Here is a 22110-nt window from a genome sequence, read left to right on the forward strand (position 1 = left end):
CTGACTGCAGGGAGAGGAGCGAGCTAGCTAGTTCAGTGTTGCCAGATTGGATTGATTGGCGCGAGATCACTTCGACACCTCCCCACACAATGCAATGCAGTCTTTGCTCTTTCACTGGAATCTATGAACGTTAGCTACGTTAGGCTAGATAAAGAATACAACAGTAACCCTCCAATTAGCTAGTTTAATGTCGCTCATTTACATCTTCTGTGATGATGCTAACGCTAATCGTTGTAGGATTCCCCGCACACATGTTAAGTAAACTAGCCATTCAAGCTAATATTAGCTATGTTAGCCAACTCCCCACACGTGCACGTTGTTAACGTATTTTACTGGAATCGAGAGACATTACAAAAAAGACAACACAATCACCCCTCTACACTCTGTTAAGAACGTTAACTTTACCTCTACTGACATTGTCTAGTTAGACGTTAGCTAACTTGCCTTAATTCTCTTAATGTGAACACTTGCACATGGTCGGTGACGTTAGCCCTTTGGAAACCAGTATTTTAAGATATAAGATCAGCTGGAGTGTATGGTGAACAACAATATAAAGTTATTCTAAAATGCTGCTTCTATTGAAATGCCAAAGTATCCGTTTAATTAATAGATGATTAGGAGAAACTTACCGGAGTTGTTCGAAGTCACTCGAAAATGGCATTCAGTGAAATGGCGCTGTGAAAACATTCTGCTTGAAGAAACCACGTGACTGAAGAAACCAGGTGGGACTGATTGAAAAATGATGGGCGGGGCTTTCCAGAGTGCGTCTGACACCGTGTCAATGAACTCCTTGAATTATCACCAACACTGGAGGGAATATTACTCTAGCTGTTGTTGTAATAACTCGGAAAGAGTCAATGTATTTTTACACTGCATATTTAACACTGGGGAATTTACTGTGTAGTGAGCAGTGATTTGCAGTGGGTTTCTTTACTATACACTTTCACTGATATTCCATTTCGAATCAGATTTATATTTTCAATAAAAGTTAGAATTTGTAGACCTTAATTAAAATAATAATGTCATAATTCTCACCTGAAAAGAAATCGTCCTCCATTATGTCACATTTCAGATAGCTGTCTAAAAAACAAATACAAAATGATTGCAATTAAGTTATCCGTAAAGCTGCGTCTTGGTTGTCTCGCAAAGAAGGGCTGGGGTGACCAGAGGGGAGAGGAGAGGGCTGGGGTGACCAGAGGGGAGAGGAGGGGGCTGGGGTGACCAGAGGGGAGAGGAGAGGGCTGGGGTGACCAGAGGGGAGAGGAGAGGGCTGGGGTGACCAGAGGGGAGAGGAGGGGGCTGGGGTGACCAGAGGGAAGAGGAGAGGGCTGGGGTGACCAGAGGGGAGAGGAGGGGGCTGGGGTGACCAGAGGGGAGAGGAGAGGGCTGGGGTGACCAGATGGGAGAGGAGAGGGCTGGGGTGACCAGAGGGGAGAGGAGGGGGCTGGGGTGACCAGAGGGAAGAGGAGAGGGCTGGGGTGACCAGAGGGGAGAGGAGGGGGCTGGGGTGACCAGAGGGGAGAGGAGAGGGCTGGGGTGACCTCCAGGGCCTGAGCAGGGAACTGCTGTGCTGGAGCGAGGTCAGTCAGTGCTTACAGCCGAGCACAGCCAGTTGGAGAGGCATGATAGTGGCCTTCATGTCCAGCCTGTCGCCTTCCTACCGCACAGCAGGGACACTGGGAAGGGACACTGGACACATCCGAGGAGGAACACTAATGCTTAATTAATGACATGGGTATCTGTGATGTGAAACCAAAGGTAGCATGTTGCAAATTTAAAGTCAAGTTGAACTGCTTTCCAGTGTAACAAAAAAAAACTGATGGTCATTAGGCTACATGTAGAATGCTGATAGTGTATGTGTTTATGGTGGTATATTTGACTCACAGTAGACAATGTGGTATGTATGCTATTGTGTGAATTACTACTATTGCAAATTTCATTAAAAAAATAAATAAGTAAACCATTGAGCCAACAAACAACAAAGGACACAAGTGTACGCTTGCAAACAAAATAACAAGAACACACACACACACACACACACACACACACAGTGGAGTGAGAACTTGAGTCACTTCAATCTAAAGGAACTCTGGCAGTCAACAACCAGAGAATAAAAGAAACAATTTACATGCAAATCAAAGTTTATCAGCTCAATCTCTTTATGCCCGTTTCCCCTGCAAATTTGCATTCATATGCACAAAGGCATTCACTTAGCTGTAACCCAAGTTTACACATCTCAGCATTTCCCATTTGGAGAGGCAGACGCGTGCATTTAATGCGAAGCCACTCAGCTCCACGGCTCTTGTGAGGGATCGCTCCGTGTCAGTCTGAGGAGATAGCAGCATGTGTCAAGTGCATAAAATAAAGCCCTGTGCCAAAGTGACAGGGCCAGGGTATGGTAGGCAAATGGCTGTTCACACTCACTCTGCAGCCACATACAGCCAGGCTAAGAAACATTAACTGCACTCTTGGCTTAAAGTGAGGGGTTTGTGAGAAGCAATTGGTTTGTGAGATGTGTGCTGCAAAAAAAAGAAATACTGTTTGTGAGCTGTGCATCGTCTGTCAGATCTCGGTGCAAAGTATTGTGGATTTTCTCTATCAAAGAGTCCTCATTCATATTCTGTCAGGGGTAATCTGCGGTGAGTGGGAAACAAAGACATGTCAAAGGGAGTTAAGAGAAATCCTGAGTCTATGTGCTAGCCTACTGTATATGAGCTCCTTATAAGAGGTAGGTGCATGGCTTAGTATAACCACCAGAGGGCGATGATACACAGACTGCAAACTACTAACTCAAGCAGTTGAATTTGAGAAAATACGATCTACTGCACAAACAAGGGCTAGTGGAGGTAGACATTAAGACACAGGTGAAAGGTGACATGACAGATCATCTGTAAAGTCTACAGTCTACTACTAAAACTCACTATGATTCACATTTGACTGTGATAATTTCTCGTCTTTATTGTATTAATAATGTCAGAACGTAATGGCTTTTACATTCCATGACCACTTGATGTCACCCTTCCCCCTCAAATACTGCATCTGTTAGGAAGTGCATAATCCTCATTCTGAGGACCGCTGTGTCTACTGGTTTTGTCTGTAGATTGCCTATGAGTGTCTTTGATGGGGTTTTCAAAGTCGGTATGCATTGAAAAGCAACAAAGATCAGCAGACAGGTATTCCCTTGTAGATATATTGCTGTGACATCGCCATCACATTTTAGTTAGGGGTTCCTAATGGAGAATTACGTTATTTAAATGAAAGTATTATTTGGTCCAATGGATCTAATCCCATTTTCACAGCTGCAGTATTATCTTTACTCTTGTCCACTTACTTTCTAAATGACACCTTCTTTGCCATCATACCGGCAGATTTTCTAAGAAGCAATAGAAAATATTCTGAAGCTGTGGGTAAAAACATTTTACCTACAATTAGACCTAGACACTCTACACAGAGCGGACCGGACGCTGCTTAGTGAGAAGACGCGAGGAGGCGGCCTCATTATATCTACGAAGGACAGCTGGTGCTTAAACACGAAAACTTTAAGTAGCCACTGCTCCCCAGACCTGGAATACTTGACTGTTAAATGCCGACCCACATACCTCCCGAGGGAATTCAACACGGTGTACATAACATCTGTTTACATCGCACCTAACGGAGATGCTAGCTTAGCATTGGCGTGGCTACATGACGTCATCAGTGGTGGACAGAGCGCAGACCCACAGGCAGTACATATAATCGCCGGGGACTTTAATCATGCTGACCTGAAGGTAGTACTACCCAAGTTCTATCAGCATGTTAAATGTGCAACAAGAGGAGAAAAAACACTGGACAAGGTATACACCAACATCAAGCTTGCTTACAAGGCTAGACCGCTAGCTCATCTAGGCATGTCTGACCACGTGTCAATCCTCCTGATCCCAGCCTACACTCCCATGAGGAAAAGTGCTCCCATCACCACTAAGACTGTCAGAACCTGGCCAGCAGGGTCCGCTCCACTGCAGATCTGCCTGAATGACACCTCATGGCAGGAATATGAGCATGAGGACCTGGAACAGTTCACGTCGTCGGTTCTGAACCACATAGTGAACTGCACCAACTCAGCCACCGTGGACAAACGTGTCCGGGTCTACCCCAACACGAAGCCATGGATGACTGGGAAGGTCCAAAAACTGCTCAAGGAGAGGGACAACGCCTACTCAGCGAAGGACACACTGCTGTACAGCACCACCAGGGCTAACCTAAAGCGTGGCATCCGGGAGGCCAAGGCAGACCACAGAGAGAAGATTGAGGAATGCTTCCTGAGCAACGACTCCAGGTGGGTGTGGCAGGGGGTTCAGCACATGACAAACTTCAGAGCCAACAGGCTCACAGCCGCGGAGGACGACCCCCTGCTGGCGGAAAAGCTGAACTCCTTCTACGCCCGGTTCGACGAGGGGCGAACGGAGGTAACCACAACACAAACACCACTCTCTCCAGCTCTCAGCAGCCTCACCCTCACAGAGCATGAAGTGAGACGGGTGCTGAAGGCGGTGGACCCCAGAAAAGCCTCAGGGCCGGATGGCGTCCTGGGACGGGTGCTGAGGGACTGCGCCGACCAGCTGGCCGGGGTTTTCACCAACATCTTCAACCAGTCCCTGTCCCAGGCCACCATCCCACCCTGCCTGAAAACCTCAACTATCATCCCAGTCCCGAAGAAAAGCACGGTGAGCTGCCTAAACGATTACCGCCCGGTGGCACTCACACCAATCATCATGAAGTGCTTCGAGAAACTAGTCCGGGCCTACATAGTCACACGCCTCCCGCCCAACCTGGATCCATACCAGTTCGCCTACAGAGCCCACAGGTCCACAGAGGACGCCATCGCGACGACTCTCCACTCCACTCTATCCCACCTGGAGAGGGGGAACAGCTACGCGAGACTGCTCTTTGTGGACTTCAGCTCTGCCTTCAACACCATCCTTCCAGACAGGCTAGTGACCAAACTACTAGACCTGGGACTATCACACTCAATCTGTGCATGGATCAAGGACTTCCTGTCTGACCGCCCCCAGAGGGTGCGGGTGGGCTCCCACACCTCCACAGCCCTCAGACTCAGCACTGGGTCCCACCAGGGCTGCGTGCTAAGCCCCATCCTCTACAACCTCTGAACCTCTACACCTACGACTTCACCCCCGTCCACCCCAGCAACTCCATCGTAAAGTTTGCAGACGACACCACCGTGGTGGGCTGCATCTCGGGGGGGGACGAGGCGGCGTACAGGGATGAGGTGGAGCAGCTGGGCAAGGTTAACAACCTGCTGCTGAACCAGTCAAAGACCCAGGAAATCATCGTGGACTTCAGGAGGAAAAAATCTGAGGTCCAGCCCCTGCTCGTCGATGGAGGGAGCGTGGAGAGAGTCTCAACCCTCCGATTCCTGGGGGTGCACATACAGGATGACCTGTCCTGGAAGACCAACACAGCAGCCATCATCAAGAAGGCACAACAGCGGCTCTACTTCCTGAGAGTCCTCAGGAAATACCACATCGGACAGGAGCTGCTTGAGACCTTCTACCGCTGCGCAGTGGAGAGCATCCTCACCTACTGCATCTGCGTGTGGTTCTCCAGCTGCACAGCCGCAGAGAGGAAAGCGCTACAGAGAGTCGTGAGATCGGCCCAGAAGATCACCGGCGCCCCCCTCCCCTCTCTGGAAGAGCTGTACAACACACGCTGCCTCAGGAAGGCCTCCAAGATCTCCAGAGACCCATCCCACCCTGGGAACGAACACTTTGTTCGGCTGCCCTCGGACAGGCGGTTCAGGACCATGTTCGCAAGGACAAATAGACTGAAGCTCAGCTTCTACCCCAGGGCCATTCAGGCCCTGAACACAGCAAAGACCTAGGTTCTAGGCCCTGGACAATCTAGACAATTGGCAGCTACTAGATTGTAATCAAGTGCAATACTGAAACACAACTGTGAACATTTCAAACCTGCAAACTGCGACACTTTAAATGAATGTGCAATAACACTATGTGCAATATGACAACCCTCGGGTACATAAGGTTCAGAGATAGGAAATGTTAGAATAGGTATAGCATAGCATAGAGTACAGCACAGTGTTTTATTTGTATAGTATAGTATAGTGGATAGTGTACATAGCCTTTATTTATGTAAACCAGCTCTTTTCCCTTCTTGTTTTTAGTTTTTTTTTCCTAGCACCAGGGGAGCCCCCCCCTCCCAAATGTCGTTGTATGGTACCCAGGGCTGGACTGGGACAAAAATTAGGCCCTGCCATGTGGCTCAGACCGGCCCAACACAATCGGTCCGACACCGCCGATCAACATGCTGGCAGTCTGTTGAATATACCATTTGTAAAAACCCCTATAGAGCGGAGTAAGTGACATGGACAGCAAGTATACCAATGCAAGTGTGAACCAGTGTACTCACTCACTGTTGACGTACTCCACGGTGATGAGACATGGCTGCTGTGCTGAGCAAACAATACCCATACTCAATACTGTTAAGTAGTTGTATAACAAAAAGCTCGGCAGTCATAGGAATAATTACAATTATTTATTAACATTCTAATACTGTTAAGTAGTACAATTATTTATTAACATTTTAAATACAAACAATATCAAATATCACTCAATATAACACCACTGTAAAAAATTTGCAGACAATGCAATAGGGAAGAGAGAGAAAGACACACACACACACACACACAAGAGAAATGTGAGACATGGTACAGCAACACATGTAAAAGATGGCTATAGCTGAAAAGATTGGATACTCACCCAGTTCCGAAAGGCTCAGCCCTTTCAATCTCCACCTGGACAATTAATGGCCATATCCGAAAAGATAGTGAGAGGAACAGAGTAAAGGGAGGGGCAGAGATAAAAAGACAAGGAGTGAGAAGACATGATAAGTGATTACATAACTGATTCAGATCAGAATCTTCTGGGAATCAAAAAACTGATTTGCAGCATGTCTATATAGTGTATACTCACCAAGTCAAAACGCTGCCTGTGAACTCCAGATCAACCAACACAAACGGAAAAAAGTGAGGGACCCTCTACCTTTTGTTCCACAGGATGCATGCAATTCTTTGCTCTTTTTAATGCACTCCTCAAGATGCTCTTTGAGGCTAACATTGCACTTTCCTATTATAAGGATGAGCTCCAAAAAGTTGCCATGATCCAGGGTACTGTCGTCCCACTTGTATGCTGCCTCGTTCTCCACATGCCTGTAGCTCAAGCCCCTCTTGCCTATCACCTTCACCACATCCACAACACACTCCAAAACCTGGCGTTTCTTTCTTACTTGCTGCCTATGAGCAGACATCTGACTGCCAGCAAACTTGCTCTGGATATCTCCTTTTCTACTTCTTAGAAAATAGGCTTCAGCACACTTTCGGTGTGTAGCACTCTTTTCATGCTCCTCCACATTCTGTTGCGCACATCTCCATCCTGTCATTCCAGTAATACATTTTCTGGGGTCAGTGCTATTGCCAAATGCCATACAGACAAAACAAAACAATGTATGCTGTTCTTCGCAAAAATGTGAGCCACTTCCTACTGGTGCCATCTGCACATGTGAAATACTTTTGTGCCGCTGTATTTCTGATTCTCTGCTGAGGACATATCACTAAAAAGTGATCTAGCATGGAAGGCTCAGGACAGGCAAAGTAATTGAAGTCCTTAACGTGGCACTCTGTTTCCTCTGTTTCATCTTTTTCTCTCTCCTTTTCCTCTCTTTCCCTGACACTCTGCTTTTCTGGGGAGGGCAGCAGCAGCTCAACCTGGTTCAACAAGACATGGACAGAGAAGTAAACTAACTGGTTGTCAAAATCAGCAAAGTTCTCATTTACATGTACACACAGGCTGCATGATTGCATTATGTTACACCAGAAGCCCAGTCATTTCAAATGGAAGGTTGCAAGACAACATTATTGGGTTGCAGACTGCATGAGTTTTATTTCTCCATGCAATAAAAAGCATTCATTAGTTCTGAACTAGGCTAGTGTAGATTTTTTTTTAAAATATTTTTATTTTCAAATAAAAAGTATTATTAACACCCATTGTTGGTATTGCATTTATGTCAGTGACAGTGATACCTCAACTTGCTAGCTAGCAACAAAATAGAAAGTCACAAAATGCAGAACACCCCCATCTAACGTTAGCTATAGAGTCCACAGCCAAGCAGCACTAACGTTACACCACGAGAGAGATCACTGTGTGTGCATGAATTCCAGCCAAGTCCTGGTGAAGCGCAATGCAATCATGCTGCCTGTACGGGTTAGCATAAGTCATAAGACATTCTCTGCTGCTGCTCCCTTAATCTGGCCAATGCAAGCGACTAACATAACTTTGCTTTTGTAAAACCAAGTAACAACATTGCTTACCTCTCTAGCTGTGTCCTCTGTCTCCTCCTCAATTGCTAACGGCACATCAGTGCTAACGTTTGTTAGCGGTAAAGATGTTGCTGTGGCAGCCGCAGCTGTAGTAGGCCTAGCCCCCACAGTCGATGCAGAGAACATATCTGTCAGTTTCTGACATTTTGAGGCATCCTCTGCTAGCTTCTTACTTTTTTTCTCCCTAATTTTCTGGGCACCCCCTTTCACTATCTTATCTACGAACATGACACTGTACTTGGGTTGTCGGCCGAGGGATCAGAGTGGGAGAGGGGGCCGATGGACAGCAGGGCCTAAGCATGTGATTGGGCCAGCCCATGTGTTAGTATAAACGGGGGCCGCCGCTTGATTCAGCGCTAGTTGATGCCGCGCTATTTTGGGCCGCGCTAGTTTTTGTTTTGTTTTTTGGGGGGGGGGGTCAGGTGGCCCGACCGGCCCAAAACTAGCGCGGCCCATCTGCCAGCGGGCAGAAAGATTGTACCTGTACTATATCAATGACAATAAAGACCATTCATTCATTCATTCATTCATTCATTCATTCATTCATTCATTCATTCATTCATTCATTCATTCATTCATTCATTCATTCATTCATTCATTCATTCATTCATAGATAAAGTTTACAAAGTAAGACAAGTCGTCATGTTCCCTGGCACATGCTCCTCAACTCAGGGCCGGAGTGTGAACTCTCTCTGCGGTTGTTTAGGGCTACGGCCGCTAGAGGGGGCTACACGTGATTTTGGCGCAAAGTACCACCCGTCAATCAAAAACCCCGCCCCTTTTTTTAAAAAAAGAAAAAAAACTGGATCAGCCCTGCAACCTGTGCATGCGGTGAGGTCGCGAGAGCTGACGTACGTACGCACTCGGAAGTGGCCGGTGGAGTCGGGAGATTGCAGGCGGGATTTTTGAATCGTGGACGCTGGTTTTGACAACTGTCAGAGAGCGAACGCTGGTTTTGACAGCTGTCAGAGAGCGATCGCTAAGTGGAATCCTTTCGTGAACTGTATATTGTCCGTATACTAAATCGGAGCTCCTATATTAGTTCAGGATAGGAACAAGCCGCATTGTAAGAGGAGGACAATTGTGAACACTATTTATGGCTACGGCCAGGGGAGGGGAGGGGGGGTTGAAAGTTGGAAGTAAGCGAAGCTCCTCAGTAGAGGACGTGCCTGGAGGGAAAATGAGGAAGACAGCTGACAGCGCTGAGTTTAAAGTACTGGTAGTGTTTAAACTGAAGGACCCAAATGGAACGGGGGGGTTTAGAGCAGTTAATCCTCTTAAAATTGCAGAATCACTGAAGAGTGTTGGTGAAATAGATGCAAGAATACTAGCTAATGGCATGCTCATGGTGATGTGCACAAGTGCAGAAACACAAAAGAAAGTGCTTGGTGTAAAAAAAATAGCTGGGCTAAAAGTAGAAGCTGCTATCTCAAACAAAAATGACGGAATCAAAGGAGTGATCTATGGTGTCTGTGCAGACATATCTGAGAAAGAAATGAGGGAGCAAATCAAGGGGGGGAAAGTTAAAGAAGTGAGGAGATTTAAAGCACGGATGGGTGGCAACCTGAACGCTCCGGTTATGATAACGTTTGAAGGTGATAGCCTGCCGCCCAGGGTTTTCTTTGGGTGCTTGTCGTTCCAAGTGAGAAAGTATGAGAGGCCCCCGCTTAGATGCTTCAAATGTCAGAGATTTGGCCACGTAGCTGCGTCATGTCGCGGCAATCAAAGATGTTCAAAATGTGGGGGGGGTCATGATCTACTAAACTGCGAAATGACCGATAATGAGCCGAAATGTTGTAATTGCGGGGGCGCCCATATGGCATCCTTTCGGGGATGCCCTCACTTTGAGAGGGCGAAACGTGTTCAGGACGTTAAAGAGCAGCATAATATTTCGTATGCGGAGGCTGTAAAGAAAGTAGACGGGAAAAGCGACAGGGGGGCTGTGTATGTTGGCTCATCTCAGATGTCCCCATCAGCAACCCCGTGGGCCCCTCCCCCCTCGGTACCAGCAGATTCAATTGTGGTTAAAAAAGAAAGCTTAATAGCACTCATAGTCGATGTGGTGGTGTGTACAAAGGATAAGGAGTTAAGCAAGTCAGACATCTTGAGGGCGGTGGTTGAGGCAGCGGGGAGGTTCTTGGGAACGGGGCCATGTGATCCCGCAGCACTGCATAAGTACATGAACATCATGAATAGCCCTTTGACAGGCAGTCAGGGAAAGGCTCCTCCTATTTCTAAGGCACGGCAGAGGGAGGTAGAGGAAATTGAGGTTGATCATGCGTTGGTTTTTGATGAAGATGATACTTAAGCTAATCATTATGTTTTGTATTCTACAATGGAATGCAAGGAGCCTTATTGATTGATTGATTGATTGAGAATGTTTATTTTGGTCCCCTATACAATTCACAATACAGATATAAGAAAATGTACATAGTCACAATTTATAACATCAGGGCCAAAAAGGTGTAGGCTGAAGCCGTGGCTTATTGCGCCTACCCTTGTTACATGTATGCATGTCCCCCCATGAATGCATAATCAAAACATTGAAACTTTTATAAACAAAATGTCACTTACGCATGTCAACAAAAAGTTCAAAAAATAAAATAAAAATACCAAACAAAAACTATATTTAAACCTCTGTTTTATACTTGTTAATCATCTTATTTTTAAATAATTTTTTAAATCCTTTTAATGTACTACACATTTTCATTTCCTTTTCAAAAGCATTCCATAAATTAACTCCTTTAACTGTTATACATCTTTGTTTTGCATTTGTTCTAATCTTTGTTTTCATAAACATACATATTCCTCTGAGTTCATAATTACTCTGTCTAACTTGAAATAGTCTCTGGATACAGTCTGGAAGCATCTTATTTTTTACTTTATACATGACTTGTGCCATTTTGAAGTCCACCAATTCTTTAAATTTGAGATCATAGGTGTTTATGAATAATTTGTTAGTTGGTTCTTGATAGGCAGCTCTGTTTATAATTCGTATAGCTCTTTTCTGTAGTAAATAAATTGGATTTGTGATTGTTTTGTATGTGTTTCCCCACACTTCCACACAGTAGGTTATGTATGGAACTATTAGGGAGCGGTACAATATGTGTAATGAATTTGGATTAAGTATGTCTTTTGTTTTATGCAGTATTGCAATAGACTTTGATATTTTAGTCTTTAAGTAGTTTATGTGTGTTTTCCAACATAGTTTGTGGTCTATAACAACTCCCAAAAATTTGTTTTCATAAACTCTTTCAATTTCAACATTATCTATCTTGATTTGTACTTGATTATTTATTTTTCGATTTCCAAATATCATAAGTTTAGTTTTTTCTAAGTTCAATGACAACTTGTTTGTGTCAAACCATCGTTTTATAGTTTTTAGTTCCGTTTCCACTGTATCCAGAAGCTGCTCCAAATCTTTGCCAGAACAAAATAAATTAGTATCATCTGCAAACAAAACAAAATTTAACAACTTGGACACATTGCAAATATCATTGATGTATAGAATAAACAGCTTTGGACCCAGCACTGAACCTTGTGGGACCCCACATGTGACCCTTAGCAGTTCAGATTTATCATTGTTTATTTGTACATACTGGTGTCTATTATCAAGATAGTTTCTAATCCATAAATTTGCTAACCCTCTAATTCCATATCTATCAAGTTTTCTTTTTAATAATCTATGATCAATAGTATCAAATGCTTTCTTTAGATCTATGAATATCCCTACAGTATAATCTTTACTTTCAATTTTTGTGGATATTTTTTCAATCAATTCCATCACTGCCATTGTAGTGGATCGATTTGCTCTAAATCCAAATTGATGGTCACTCAGTAGGTTTTGTTTTTCTATAAAATCGTCCAGTCTTACTACAAACAGTTTTTCTAATATTTTTGAGAACTGAGGAAGGAGAGAAATTGGTCTATAATTGGAGAAACTGTGCTTGTTTCCATTTTTGTAGATAGGAATGACCTTTGCTATTTTCATTTGGTTGGGAAATATGCCGGTTTGAAATGATTGGTTACAGATATGAGTCAGTGGCTTTGCAATATATTCTATAATATTTTTTACTAGTCTCATATCTATGTCATTACAATCTGTAGATTTTTTATTCTTAAATTTGGTTACCACATCAATTATTGCAAATGGACAGGAACTTAAGAAATGTGTGGACATTGGAGAAGATAAGCCTGATTTAATATGTATACAAGAGACTTGGCTGAAGCCGTGTCTAGACTTTGTTATACCAGGTTATGAAGGTATAAGGAAGGATAGGGGAGAAGGAACAGGTGGTGGGTGTGCAGTGTTCATCAAAACAGGGATTCAGTACAAGGCAGTTGACATACAGTCTAGCCTTGAATGTGTTTTAACAGAGATATGGAGTTCACAGGGGAAAGTCACTGTAGTCAATTTTTATAATCCATGCAAGGTGTTAACACTTGAAGAGCTAGACGCCATTATGGAGCAAGTCAGCTCCCCAGTCATTTGGGTGGGGGACTTCAACGCCCACAACCCGTTGTGGGGAAGTGAAAAGAGGGATAGGAATGGAATCACGTTGGAGGAGTTTCTAGAAAGGCACGGGTTGATAGTTATGAACGATGGCAGGCCCACTAGGATTCAGATAGAGACAGGAAAACTGTCATGCATAGACCTAACACTTGCATCCCCAGCGCTGGCCAGAGTTGGGGAGTGGGAAACCATAGAGGAAAACACAATGGGCAGTGACCATTTTCCTATACTGAGTGGGTTTGGCAGGGCTTTGACAAAGGAAGTGGAGGGCAGGCCCAAAGTATTTAATTTCACCCGCGCAGAGTGGGAAAAGTTTGAAGAAGAGACAGCAGCCCTAGTGGGGGAAGTTGAAAGTGATGGAACAATTGACGCCTTTAATGAGTCATTAAGCTCAATGATACTCACTGCAGCACAAAACTCAATCCCCATAAGGCAGAGCCCGAAAGACAGAGTAGCTGTCCCGTGGTGGAATAAGGAATCTGATGTAGCCTTAAAAGATAGAAATAGAGCATACCGTAAACTAAGGAAGTTTCAGTCACAGATTAATGCAATTGATTACAAGAGACTAAGAGCAGTTGCAAGGAAAACTATTAAGGAAGCCAAGAGGAATTGTTGGAGGAAATATTGTGGCACAATAGGCCCTGACACCCCCCTTAGGGAAGTGTGGTCAAGAGTCCATAGAATGTCAGGAAAATTTAGGAGTTACACAATGCCAGTTTTGAATGACGGGGTAAGGGAGGCTGTAAGCAACGGAGAGAAGGCGAGCATGTGTGTCAGAGTATTCCAGGCTGTGCATAACTCAACCGCCTTGGGGGAAGAAGGGGTGAGGAAAAGAGCTGAAGTGCTGAGGAACGAACAATGGAAGCTTAACCACTGCCATGAAAATAGTAACCCTTTTAATTTGCTTTTCTCTCTCAAGGAACTGAGAGATGCTATTCAGGCCGGGGCCAACACTGCCCCAGGAAGAGATAGACTGAGCTATGAGATGTTCAAACATTTAAATGACCTTGTGCTGGATGAGATACTAGCGCTGTTTAATGCGATATGGGAGGCAGGTAGTTTGCCAGCAGAGTGGAAGCACGCAGTCATAATCCCAATACTGAAGCCAGGTAAAAATGCATCAAGGCCTGACTCATATCGCCCCATAGCTTTGACATCAGTAGTGTGCAAAATAATGGAGCGTATGGTAACCAACAGGCTGGTGTACTTTTTAGAAACTAGAGGAGTGTTTGTTGACTACCAAAATGGGTTCAGAATAGGAAGAGGTACAATGGACTCTGTAGCAGTCTTGGACTTAGAGATCAGAAAGGCTATAGCTAACAAGGAAGCCATGATAGGAGTGTTTATAGACATTGAAAAGGCCTACGACTCTATGTGGAAGGAGGGAGTACTAATTAATCTGCATGATGCAGGGGTAAAGGGGAGGATGTTCAACTGGATCAAGGATTTTCTCATGGCTAGAACAATCCAGGTGAGAGTGGGTGGGGCCTACTCCGAAACAGTCCATATAGAGAATGGCACCCCTCAGGGTTCAGTAATCAGCCCAGTACTATTTAATGTTATGATCAATGACATCTTTAAAAATATAGGGCAAGGATTTGGCAGGTCTCTGTTTGCGGATGATGGGGCCATCTGGTGGAGAGGCAGGAATGTGGAATTCCTTTTTTAAAAAATTCAAGAAGGGCTAAAGGCAATAGAAGAGTGGGCAGATAGGTGGAGCTTTAAAATTTCGGTGCCAAAGAGCAAGTTCATGGTGTTTGGGCTAAAACGGAAAATACCACAGGTACAGCTAAAACTATATGGGGCTCCCCTAGAGCGAGTCAAGGAATTCAAATTCCTTGGAATGTGGTTGGATGAAAGGCTAACATGGAGAGTCCACATAGGGAAAGTGAGAAGCAAATGTGAAAAAGTAATTAACGTCCTCCGGAGCCTGGCTGGATGTGAATGGGGAGCTGAGAGGGGGACAATGTTAATGATTTATCAGGCAATGGTCAGGTCAGCAATAGACTATGGGAGCTTTGTCTATGGATCCGCTGCAAAGTCCACTTTGGACAAACTAGACGCAGTGCAATCAAGAGCTCTAAGAACTTGCTGTGGGGCGTTTAGAACGACTCCCATCCCAGCCCTGCTTGTGGAAACGGGAGAGTGGCCACTTAGAATTAGGCGCAGCAAGCTAGGACTGCATTATTGGGCCAAACTGAAAGGTTCTAGTCTGAGTCTTTCAGCCAAGTGCCTAGTGAATAAGAGTTGGGAGTTTGCTGATGGGAAGAAGAAAGGAAATTTCCTAGCTGGCGCTGGAGAGTTGGCTGAAAGAGTGGGAGTAGACAAAAATAAAGTGGGCCTAGTACATGCATTCTGGTCAGCGGTGCCAGTGTGGCTACTCCCAGAGCCCACTGTAGATCTAACTCTGTTAGACTGGAAGCAGGAGGGAGGCATCACAAGCTCGCGGGTAGAAGGATACCTAAATACGGCATGGGGGACGCACATGCAGGTCTTCACAGACGGGTCTAAGGACCCAGTTAGCCAAAGGGCAGGGTGTGGAATCTACCTGGTGGGGCCCCAAGTCCAGCAAGGCTTGCGAGTCACAGACGGAGCATCTGTTTTTGCCACAGAGCTAATGGCAATCATTTGGGCACTCTGGTGGATTGAACAAGTTAAACCAAGCAAAGTCATAATCTGCTCTGACTCAGCTGCCGCCTTGATGGCCTTGAGGAGTGGGTCATCTAGAGCTAGAGCCGACCTGGTGAATGAGGCCATGATAAGCATGTATAGGTCACAGAAAGTGGGGGTCGATATAGGCTTCCTTTGGGTCCCAGGGCATGCAGGGGTAGAGGGGAACGAAATAGCTGACAAGTTGGCCAGAATGTCACTCAAGAGGCAGCACATAGATGTGGGAATCCTGCTGGGCAAACCTGAGTTCTACTGTTCCATAAAGGAGGGGCTTGAGAAACAGTGGCAAGAGGAGTGGAATAATGAAGAGAGAAGGAGGCTGTATTTCTCAGCGCAGGCATCTGTCAAAAGGGGGAGCGTGTGCACGGAAGGTGACAGAAGAGATTCAGTCAAACTGACTCGGCTAAGACTTGGGCACTGCGGGCTAGCCAGTTGCCTGAGAGTAGTGGGAAAACACCCGGATGGCCTGTGTGAATGTGGAAGAGCAGAGACTGTTGTCCACGTCCTATTTGAGTGTGAGAAATACAGGACAGAAAGAGCTCAGCTATGTGAGGAACTAGCCAATATTGGGATACCCACTGTGGAGTACAAGTCCCTGTTCAGCCGGGGAAAGGAGCAGCATGCTGTGAAGAGAAGTGTCCTGTCCTTCCTCCACAAGACAGACCTCTATAAGCAGGGGTGCACATAACTGGTGCGCCAGTGCGCATGCGTCGCCAAAATGCATGCTGCGCGGCAGATCAGCGGCATGAAGGCGCTTTTGCGCACCAACAGCTGGGTCCAAGAAGCAAGCCCCACCAAGTAAGTAACTATTTGCCGTCCCCAAATAAGTAATCCATCACGACGACCACGGCGACTCCCCTCACAAAAACATTCGGAAAGTATTGTAACTCGTACTTTCATTCCGCGTATCGCGTATCGCATATCGCATGGTTATCACGGTTATCACGCCGACACGTGAAAATTCAGTCCCGAACGACTCGTCGCTAAAAGGAAAAACAACACCAAGGGACTTCACGTTTCTTTTCTCTGAAGCTTTCAAACGTTCAGACGTTTGTTTTACAGCTTCATTATCGCACCTCGACCCCTGACCCAGGGAATATGGTTGGGAATTCTATTAGAAAAAATGAAAAAAAGACTTTGTTGCACAATCAAAATAATGAGCTATTTAAAGTGATGGCCTGCCCTACAACATCCTCTACCATGGTTGAAATTGAGGACAGTATTAACAGCAGTCAAGAGAGTAGTGATGATGATGATTAAGCGTGTAGCATAAATAAATACTTAGGCTGTAACTTTTTGTTGAAAAGTTGATTTCAGTGTTTACAGAACAGAGCAGTGCTTAAAGAGATGTCAGTTGATTTCATTGTGTTTAAAGAACAGACATTCAGTTAGTGCTTAAAGAGATGTCAGTTGATTTCATTGTGTTTAAAGGAGTCTGACAGACTTTCATGCTTAAAGAGCAGTCATTTGATTTTGCATTTGTTTATTTTGTTTTGCACACAATCATTTGTTCGTTCATCTTTATTTATGAATAAATGTCGTTTTGCTAATATAAGTTATCCATGTATCCCTTTTTCATCCATCCTGTGGGACGGGTCGTGACTCGCGAGCTCGGGGAGCACCAAGCAGCATCCCTAGGTGCTCCTCTGAGCACTGGCCCCAAAAAGTTATGTGCGTCTATGTGTGTCTATAAGAGGATATAGAGTGCAGAGCGGAGTATCACTCTGAACTGTAGAGGGCAGTAATGCGCGAAAGCGTCTACACTGCCGGAAATTCGAGAAGAAGAAGAAGAAGAAGAACCTGTGCATGCAGTACAATTTGAGACGTTGGACCCGAAAACACGTCACGACTTAACAAGCGGATTGACCCTCAAGGTAAATCTGTACAAGGTAAGCTGAAGAAGGAGCTAAACACCACATGTTTCTAAATGCAATTTGCTTGACGTTTGTAAAAGAAAAACTCGAAACAAGAATAAAGTCACCTGGTAAAGTGTCTGTTCCTTCAGGTCAGGAGATGATGGCACCGATCATGTCCGCGGTCACGCGTGCAGAGACGAAGCAGCATCCAGACCTGTTCAATGTCACTAAGAGAAAACTCGTCTGCAAGTTGGTGGTCTTGGAGAACGCCAGGACCACACTGGAAAGACAGCTCCAGGAACTCTCTCAAAAGGTAAGTTAGGGCTAAAAGAGTAAAAAAAATATAATAGGCTACAGGCTATTTGCTTGCATGGCAATCTGTGGTGGACTAGCCGGTGGCTGCAGCAGTTGGCTCGTTAGATCTGTTCCGTGTATGCACCGGGAAGGGTGGACTACTAGATGCCTACCTAATAATAATGTCTGTGTGTTATAACCAACGAGGTAGATTAGCAAAACGTAACTTAATGGTGCACGTAAACCTCTGTCATGCATTCAGGCTTTGCTACCTGTTACTTTTTTTTTTCTTTTCCCTGTACTGCAGGTAAACGTGGAGGTTCAAGGCTTTCTGGACTTACCTCACCCTGCCAATGGACAGGACTGTGACATCATTCTGGGAGCCGTAGAGGCCAAATGCAATGCAGTGGAGCACCTTTTGTCTACATTCAAAAACCTAATGACTTGTAAGAGAGTTTTGTGTGTTTGTACCTTGTAGCCAAGTGTATTAACTTGTGCATGAGCATTCGGATATGTGGTGAATGTGAATGCTTTTCTCTTTCCTCAATTGTATTTTTACAGATCCACAAAACGGTGTCAAAAGCCCTGCAGAGGCCACAAAATCCACAATTCAGCCAGAACTGTCCAGAGACAAAAGTATCATGACGTCAGATGTTCTGAAATTTGGGCCGATGTTACAGAACGTTGTTCTGGCCGGATCCATAAGAAAAGCAGTGCAGATGGTTGGATCAATGCTGTCCCTCCGTCAACTGAACCTTTTGGTTACCTCGCAAGATGCCGTTAAACATGTTGAAAATGAAGAAAAAAAAAAAGAAAAAAAAAAACATGTTGAAAATGATGTTTTCATCTGCAACATCTCATCCAGCCAAAACACCGTTTTAGAGGCACCCAGCTCATCCTGTCCGGATCTGACCAAGAACAAGGAAGCAAATGATGTTATTATTTGTGAGGAGAAAACACAGCAAAATACAGTGGTGAAGCCTCAACAAAACAACACCAAAAGTCTGCCTCAAAATGAGCTCAGAGTGATGAGTAACCCTATCCCCGGGAGAACACCAATGTCTCCACTCACTCTGAGTCTGGAACTTGGAAGTGATATACAAGTGCTGCAACACCCAAAGCAAACCTCCTCTCAGCTCGTGCAGTTCCTCAGAGAACAGCACAGCAAAATCCAAAGGCCCCAGGTTACAGAGGAAGACCCGAAGCTGGATGTCAACAACAGTCACCCTCAGAGTGTTCAGAACTCTCGAAAAAATGTTAGTATTCCGGAGTTCCAGATCCAGAGGTTTGCGGAGATGCCGGTGGTGGTGACCCACATGACCAGTCCTGGGAACTTCTACATCCAGCATGCAGACTCCAACCTGCAGCAGAAGTTAGTCATCACAGAGTAAGTCATAGATTACATGATTACAAAAAATTAAGTACATTTGTGTCCCCCAGTGGCTCCTTTCAAAATTGTTTGATTGTCTCATATAGAAGCTGGAAAGGAATGATTTCTTATGCTGAGCTGAAGAGCATACCAGACATTGGGACCCTCGTGATGGGCTGGTTCCCCCAACAAAAGCAGTGGTGCCGTGCCCAAGTGGTCAAGATATGTGGGATGAGTGGAGGTGTTATTACATATTATTTTTTTACAATGCTCCCACTAATGTTAACCACTAGATGGTAGTATGTCACAATGATTGGTATCGACAATAGCCCTGGACACTGAGAATAATTGTACACTGTAGGCCGCTTAAAACAACTGTAATGCTTATGGTATTTATACCTACTGAAACTCTACTTCCATCTCTGATAAAATGTATGAAGGATATGTTTCTCTCTTATCTTTAAGACAACAATCCCTCTGACAGTACTGATGGCATGGCTAACATTGTGGTGGAGGTGAGGAGGCTGGACTATGGAGACACTGCCTGTATCTCTCTCTGTAATGTCAAGGAGCTCAGCACAGAGATGACCACCCTTCCTCTCCAGGCCATACAGGTCTCTCTGGTCAACGTGAGTTGCTCTGTAGTGGCAGAACATGTTGTTGTTGTTGTTGCTGATATTGTATCTGTCATACTGTTAGCTATACCCCAACCTTTTCAAAACTATAACCATAAATGAAGTCCACGATGTTAATATGTTTTCTCAAGGGTCTCGTACAAAGATTTTTTTATTTTTATTTTTTATTATCTCAATGAGACTAATCCGGATACATTCAGCATATTTCCTTATGATTATCACACTGTTTTCTTTGAAGAGGGTTGATGAATCATTAATCGTATCACAATGCCAACATGATCTGTCGTCCGTCCCCCCGTCCCCCCAGGTGACTCCGGTGGACGGTAAGGACTGGTCCCAGGAAGCAGTGGGTTGGTTCACCAACATGGTGGACAACAGGATTCTTTATGCCAGGCTGTACCCAAAGGCGGACAAAGTAATGGTCGAGCTATTCTTGGAGAGAGGAAAGATGGGAGCAATGAGGTAGTTGTTTTCTGAATCACCGTGATTATATGCATCACTTCATTTCAAGTTCAGTTCATTTGTGGATTCAAATGATTGGTAGTTTTGTTTTTCTGTAAATGTTTAATGAATGTAATGTGTCCATTTTAGGAGAGGTGACTCCCTGTCTCTGAGACTGGCTAAGAATGGACACGCAAAGCATAACAAACTGAGAAATGTGGGCATAAAACTAAGTAGGTGCCATTTCTGCTTTTTGTTTATTCTGCATTTGACCGTCAGAGGGTAGCCTCTGTAAGAAACCAGAACACTCATTCGATCCTCCCTGTGTTCCTTCAGGTCATGCCCAGGAACGAACCAGAAAACAGGAGTCTGCCTGGGAGAAGTATCTAATTTCAAAAATCACCCGTAGAAACTGGTCCTATCACCCGTAGAAACTGGTCCTATTTGAGATGCTACGTTCCAAGTGATATTTCGCAAGTCTCTCCCATCTGTTGATTGTTTTGGGGAGACACCCTGTTAGAGTTCTCCAATAGTGCATCCAGAAGCGGTGTGGTTTCCAATGCGATGGGAAAGAATGTTGTTTTATCTTGTCGTTTGTTTGGTTTTTGGGAGTTGTGTTTTTTCATGGATGTTTTTTCATGGATGTTGTGTGAATTCGCTGTTATTCAATGTCATACATACCTGTTTAGCCATTACCATACTATAGAACAGTGCATTTCTGTTTTCCAGAGAGAGAATTCAGCTTTAAAATGATTAAAAGGGTTTTTCTTTATGCAAGATCTTTGTACTGACTACTAATATTCTCTAAGGGCAATGGATATGTCATTGATTGAAATGACCACCAATATACATATGCTGGCATTAAATGCACAATCCATCTGGGATTCATTTCGATTCGTGATAACCATCAATAGGAAAACCTAGGATACTCAAGGGATATGATTTAAAAGATTACCCATGTTAGTCCCTAGTAGTGGTGATTTGGAATCACCCTAGAGACCCTATGGTGGTGGGCCAGTGTCAGTAAACCCTGGCCGTCACGCTAGAAAGTGGATTCAAACTATTTAGAAATTGGTGCACATGAACAATCGATTGGATGTGCGTATGAAGTGCAGTGTTTTAAACATACAATCATACAAACATACAACACATTGGGGGTCACAGGAAATTATTGATGTCAATTTGGTGTCTTTTAGACAAAGACATTTGGGAACCCCAGGAAATCTAAAGTGATAGAACAGTCTAGACGCCTACTTTCCTGCAGGGATTAAATCTTGTATCCCTCGCGCATGTGCCATTTTTTGTCTATATTTACAAGCTTGGTGTCTGGACCGACCGTCACCCCTACAGTACATTTTTACACATCCATGCATGTGCAAAGATAACTTATTGGTGTGCAGTGTAAATATATAGCCTACATTTCTCTCAAGGGCGACTTGGGCATGACAAATCTTGTGGACCGGTCTCCGGTTACATTTCCCCCGACCTGGAGATTGCGCAGTGAGTCTGTACAGTTTCTGTTGAGTCTCAAGGAGCGAGCGTCAAAATAATGCCTGTGCAAGCAGGACTGAACTAAGTGAGTTCCCGAAGTTGGGGTGCAGGATGTCCCGTTAAGGAACACATAACGGATCAGAGGAGGCTGGTAGGACTTCAGCGCAGCGCGCACGGCACTTATCCCATACCGATTACCTACATAGCGGGTTGTTTTCGGGGGCAAATATGAGGCGCGACACGATCTTTAGTGTTCGACACGTTGTCCTCAAAGTGTTTTTGCTACAGTTCATCGCTTTTCTGAAAGTATGTAGGTCAATAACCTATCGTCACCATATTTCCGCAGTTTTGCGTTGTTTATTATTATTATTATTATTCACCAAGAACATGCTAGATGTCTCACAAGAAAGGGACATTGGAGCAAACACATCTGTGTGTGTGTAAAACGTGCG

General features: G+C 44.6%; 1 protein-coding gene across 1 annotated transcript; it reads left to right on the top strand.

Moving 5' to 3' along the window:
- Positions 1-18780: 18780 nt before the first annotated feature.
- On the top strand, positions 18781-20872 carry LOC308149848 (tudor and KH domain-containing protein-like; the record flags this gene model as incomplete). Its single annotated transcript, XM_080522733.1, has 6 exons — positions 18781-19109; positions 19199-19332; positions 19557-19720; positions 20034-20188; positions 20318-20400; positions 20504-20872. 6 exons carry the CDS (start codon positions 18781-18783, stop codon positions 20596-20598), a joined length of 960 nt encoding a protein of 319 aa, XP_080378859.1. The 3' UTR covers positions 20599-20872.
- Positions 20873-22110: the final 1238 nt, after the last annotated feature.

This window comes from Nansenia antarctica (assembly GCF_963989245.1).
Source record: "Nansenia antarctica genome assembly, chromosome: 2".
Taxonomy (NCBI): Eukaryota; Metazoa; Chordata; class Actinopteri; order Argentiniformes; family Microstomatidae; genus Nansenia; species Nansenia antarctica.